General features: G+C 38.2%; 1 protein-coding gene across 1 annotated transcript; it reads left to right on the top strand.

The window, feature by feature from the left end:
• The first annotated feature begins 892 nt into the window (after positions 1-892).
• On the top strand, positions 893-5161 carry LOC112037144 (inactive TPR repeat-containing thioredoxin TTL3). Its single transcript, XM_024069952.2, has 7 exons — positions 893-2358; positions 2934-3129; positions 3219-3403; positions 3486-3819; positions 3934-4138; positions 4244-4350; positions 4671-5161. The coding sequence occupies exons 1-7, from the start codon at positions 1418-1420 to the stop codon at positions 4821-4823; spliced, it is 2121 nt and encodes a 706-aa protein (XP_023925720.1). The 5' UTR covers positions 893-1417; the 3' UTR covers positions 4824-5161.
• The last annotated feature ends 701 nt before the right edge of the window (positions 5162-5862 follow it).

The raw sequence follows: 5862 nt of genomic DNA, 5'->3' as shown, positions 1-5862 counted from the left end.
CTAATAATATAGATTCAACCAAATACATAGAATTTCATATAATGAAGATTCATGCCAACATATTTTTAAACCTAGTCAATCAAAACCCAATCTAATCAACAACAAAACATCTATTATATAGAAACCAAAAGAAATACAATCAACAACAAAACACCCATTGGATTGTGTGGTACTCACTATTTTCTTTGTTTGTTGTGTTTTTGGTCAACCACAACGGAGTAGATCAACTTGATTTGCATATGACATTGTCTAAACTACTCTAGACTTGAAAAAGAGAGAGAGCATCAATTAGGGCAAAGGCCTTTATGCTTCCATAAATTTCAGCCAAAATCATCAAATCCATATTCATTACAACCCGATTGTCCAAATCCACCATGAAACCCAAAGAAAACCTAGTCCAATCGACCTTCCTCTAACTTGAATCTCCTCTATGCTTCTCTCTCTTTTAGATCTGGATTGATTAGACCACCCAATCACTACTTATCTGGGCTTTTGGCCATAAGTTTAGAGAGAGAGAGAGAGAGAGAGCTTGAAGGTGTTTTGATTTGGGTTTTTAGGGATTAAAAGGGTTTTTGATTAAGTACAATATTAGGGTAATTTTTGTGTCTACCAAAATTAAAGATCGGTAGATTTGATTTTTGTGATATTGTGTTTGGTTGTCAAGTTCAAGAAAATTTGGGAATGTTACAACAATTTAAAAAAAAAAAACTAAGAATATATATATATATATATTAAATTAATTGTTGTTACAACAATTTTAAAAAAAAAAACTAAGAATATATATATATATATATTAAATTAATTGAGAACACTATTTTTTTTAATTATTTTATAAATTAAAATTTTTTGTTATTTTTAAATATTTATTTATTATTTCATTAGTTATGTTCATATCTAATGTGATACATGTGCGCACTATACATCACGTAAGCAATTTTCATACTTTTTAAAGTTTAAAGATCAAAATAGGAACTCAAAAAAAGTAAAGACCAAATTGAGAATTTACCCAAAATATAGGACAAAAAAGGAATTTTTGCGGAAGAAAAAATAAAAAGAAAAGAAATAGGGAGAGAACGAAGAGTTAGATCCAGCTCGTGAAGTAGCAACAACAAAGAAGCAAATTATGAAAAGATAAAATTTTCAGAGGAAATAAAAAATCAAATACCCATTAAAGTCTCTCTCTGTCTCTCTCTCTCTGAACACAACTTTGTATCACTCACATTCATTCTTTGCTTCCTCCTCTGAAATCACGAGATCCCCATCGCTCTTTCTCTCTTTCTATGTCTTCCTCTCGCTCTCTCTGCTATTACATAACTCATTCTTTGTATTCTTAACACAAACAATTGCTAAACCAACCGACCTCTCCCACCCACCAATTACAATCCACAAACATTTCTTCGCAAACTGGTTGTACGACATGTCGCATTCTGCAAAACCCATACAAGAAATTTCCAGCTTTGACTCCTTAACCACTCGGCTCCACGACTCACTGAGTTGCGACGAGAACAAGCCCGATTTCCGCGAGCTCGATCTGGCCTCGCCAGTCTCCCCCTTGAGAACTCGTGGCTCGGTGGCCAATGGTGCACTCACTCCAAGCTCAAGCTCCAGCTCTTCCGGCTCAGCTTCGGCCAAGAACAGCAACAACACCCAGTTGGCAAGCAGATCCGAAACCAAATCAAACAACCACTCCGGAGAGCTCTCGGGCTTGTCCGAAACCAGCCCAATTGCCCAAGACCCTCACCGATCCAGTAATTCTAAACCGGGCCATCGGAGATCTGTCTCAGCCGAACCCCCTTTGATCTATTCGGGTGGAAATGGAGCAACTTCAGCTTCCCCGAATGGGACAGTATTGCCAAGCGGTAACATTTGCCCATCTGGGAAAATCTTAAAAGCGGTCCCTCCTCCTAGAAACGCAACTGGGGCTGGGAGAATCTTAAAAGCTGGTTCTGGGACTGGTAACTATGGCCACGGAAGCATAGTAAGAGGCGGTGGTGGTGGTGGTGGTGCTAAATTGGGTGGTGCTGGCACTGGGAGTTTCGTAGATGCTAATGTGACTGGGAATATACATTTTGTCGGAGAAGCTATGATGGTCAGGCGAAAACTCGTTAGTACTGATCCTGAAGAAGTGAAAAAGGCTGGGAATGATTTGTATAAAAGAGGCCATTTTGTGGAGGCCTTGTCGTTGTATGATCGGGCTATTTCCTTGGCGCCGGATAATGCTGCATTTCGGAGTAATCGGGCGGCGGCATTGACGGCGTTGGGGAGGTTGGGGGAGGCAGTGAAGGAGTGTGAGGAGGCTGTGAGGTTGGAGCCTAGTTATGGAAGGCCACACCAGAGGTTGGCATCTCTTTATCTCCGGTGAGTGTTGTTTTTCTGTCTTGGAAATTTCTTGCTTTTGTCTTTGGGGGGCTTTGCTTGGATAAATGTGATTGGTGTTTTTTTTTTGTTTGTTTGTTTGTTTTGATCTATACCTTGTGTTTCTTATTGGTTTTGGTGCATCTAGGATCTATTTTTGTTTATTTGGGTTCTCTCGTTGTTAGCTTGCTTTTGCTGACTCTTTATATTCTTTTGCATTGGTGTATTGGTCTTGCTTCTGCAATGCCATTGTTGCATTGTATTCCGTTTTTCATGGTACCTAATTAGAATGGTGGATTGCTGTTTGAGTAGTTGTTATAATTGCTATTATTTGAGAGAGTTCTTTGTTCAATTCTCGAAGTAGTTAAGATTGTTGGGTTTCTAATTTTTCTGTCTTCACGTTTGGTGAATTTAGATTTTTGAATCATTGACCTTTTGTCTTGAGGCATTCAACTAATTAAAGACTAATCAGTAATTGTTGAGTTTGCTATTGGCTGCAAGCCTGCAAGATTAATACGATTCATGGATCATTTGTCATATTAATCTGGAATTTTTTTTTTTTTTTTTTCTTTTTACAGTTTTGGGCAGGTTGAATATGCCCAACGCCACCTCTTTTTCCCTGGGCAACAGCCTGATCAATCCGAGTTGCAGAAGCTAAAGTCATTGGTGAAGCATCTGAACCAATGCACAGATGCCCGGAAGATTGGCGATTGGAAGAGTGCAATACGGGAATCTGATGCAGCCATGGAAATTGGGGCAGATTACTCTCCTCAGGTAGAACCCTACGCATGAAATCTCTAGAACTTTCTAATTAATGTGGAGAAAAGTATCAAAATGCTAACTTATTAGAATGGTTTCTACAGCTTATTGCTTGTAAGGCAGAAGCCCTTTTGAAGCTCCATCAAGTTGAAGAAGCAGAGTCTATCCTTTCAAACATTCCCAAGCTGGAAAATTATCCTCCTTGCTGCTCGCAAACCAAGGTCTTTGGAATGCTTGCTGAAGTTTATCTTCTCTATGTCCGAGCTCAGGTGGAGATGGCATTGGGAAGGTATGCTCTAACAGATAAAATTCATATACAAAGTAGTAATGGCTTTTGGGATGAGTGAGAACAGTTAGTTGATTCCTTGCAGGATTGATAATGCAGTTGTGGCAGCTGAGAAGGCTGGTATGATTGATGGTAGTAATGTTGAAGTTGCAAGGGTGTTAAATAATGTGAAAATGGTGGCAAGAGCTCGTTCCCGGGGAAATGATCTTTTTAGCTCTGGAAGATTTTCTGAAGCATGCTTGGCTTATGGAGAAGGCCTCAAATATGATAGTTGCAATTCTGTTCTCTATTGTAACAGAGCAGTTTGTTGGTCTAAGCTTGGACTATGGGAAAAATCTGTTGAGGACTGCAATCAGGCCCTTAAAATCCAACCGAATTACACCAAGGCCCTTCTAAGGAGGGCTGTCTCAAATGCAAAGGTGAGTTGGTATGCAATTGCTTATGTTCATAGTGTTGCTTTTGCTCTTTGATTTTTCAGTTTGTTGGTTTATTATACTCTTATAGTTGGCATCATTTCTTGTGTGATGTTATAGCTTGAACGGTGGGCAGAGGCTACGCGAGATTATGAGGTCTTGAGGAGGGAACTTCCTGGAGACAATGAGGTTGCTGAATCTCTACACCGTGCACAAATTGCATTAAAGAAATCTCGTGGACTGGAAGTTCATAGTATGACCTTTTGTGGTGAAGTAGAAGAAGTTTCTAGTCTAAATAAGTTTAAATCTGCTACATTGTCTCCTGGTGAGTTTAGTGCCTTTATTATTGGTTTGTGATGCTTGTCTTTCTTTCCTGCTCCACTCCATAATATCCTCAATTGTCCTATCTGAATGAAAATTTCAATTTCAGGTGTTTCAGTCATTCATTTCAAAGTGGCATCAAATGAACAATGTGAAGAAATATCCCCATTCATCAATATGCTGTGCGTTCGATATCCATCTGTTAATTTTTTTAAGGTAGGCAACACGCTGGTCCTTTGCTTGCCTTATGTGATTTGTATCATTCCATGGCATTCTACATGGTGGTTGAAATGAGCCTATGTTCTCTTTATATGGTTTCATTGCATGGGTCTTCAGAGGTCATGTTAAATTTCTTTCCCTTTTATAATCCTTTAAATAAGAAATCCAACTCTTTGCATTCTTTATTGATTTAGTTTGTGACGACTGGTGTTATGCTTGCAAAATATACTGAATGATCTTATTCTGTGCTATAAAAAGCATAGTACAATCTGTTGTCAAATTTGACATATAAACAATTTTTTGTTGTTTGATTAAAGGTCGATGTGGGGGAGCTCTTAGCAGTAGCAAAAGCTGAGAGCATAAGAACAGTTCCGACATTTAAGATTTACAGGAATGGAGAGAAAGTGATGGAGCTAATCCGCCCAAGCCATCAATTATTGGAAGACTCAGTGAGGAACTTTAGTCTTTAGAACAAACGCCCAACCATACAGCATTCGATGGTAATTGTCCATGTATTCACTGTCTTCACCCAATTCATACTAGGAGGTTACTTGTTACATAATCAGCTACATAATTGTTTCATAGAGGTCTAAGGCAGTGAATCCCTTAGAGAAATAGCTTCTTAGTTCACATTTGCGGAATTATATGGTCTTTCCATTTCATTTCTCTCTGATTTATTCTTCCTTCCACATTTTAATTCCAAATCCAATAGCTGTCCTTGTAATTTTTTGGCATATCTCAGCCTTATTCTTGTGTCCCATGTTCCATTTTTGGAGGAATAAAGCTGAAAAAGTGTACAATTTAATTATATTGTCTGCTTAGCTAAAGCTTCGAGAGAGAGAGAGAGAGAGAAAGAGAGTTGGCTGGTACTGACATTGTGTACATATAATAATATGATATTATCCTTGTAGTGAAAGCAATGAGAGGCTGGATCATGTTTATCTATTTTTGATCCAAAGAAATACAATGCGCTACACAACAAGGGGGTGGCTTTCCCTCTGCCTTAGAAAAGCATCAACCTTGATAATTGCTGGAATATTTGTTTTAGTACAAACAAGCAACTTTTCTTTCATGGTGTTTAAATGGAAATTTTTTATTCTCTTCAAAAATTAATATTAGCTTTTACTAGCATCTCTAACTCAAAAAAGGGTTTTGTTTGTTTTTCTTTTTTTAGCTGGAGTCAGGGCTTGAATGCCATTCTAAAGAGATGTAAGAAAAATCAAGGGTCAATAATTCAAAATTTTCTATTTTTTTTCCCCCATTGATAAAGTTGCAGAGTGGGAATTATTCGTTTTTCTTTTTGGCTGAATTATTGGTTATACGAATGCAATTTCGACCAGTTTATTTATGAAACACACTAGCCCCCAGTGCATTTACAACGCTTGCTCCCCCTGCCCCTGCGGGTCCTCGAGTGTGTCGTAAGTATGGGTGGTGTCTTAAGTAACTGCTTTTCTAAAGCTGGCTTCACCTTTTTCTATTTCAGCTACTTTTGAGGATGTTTCTTTTGTA

This window comes from Quercus suber, unplaced genomic scaffold (genome assembly GCF_002906115.3).
Source record: "Quercus suber isolate HL8 unplaced genomic scaffold, Cork oak 2.0 scaffold_14, whole genome shotgun sequence".
Lineage (NCBI taxonomy): Eukaryota > Viridiplantae > Streptophyta > Magnoliopsida > Fagales > Fagaceae > Quercus > Quercus suber.
Note: the sequence above shows the minus strand (reverse complement) of the source record. Positions and strands in the feature narration are given on the sequence as shown.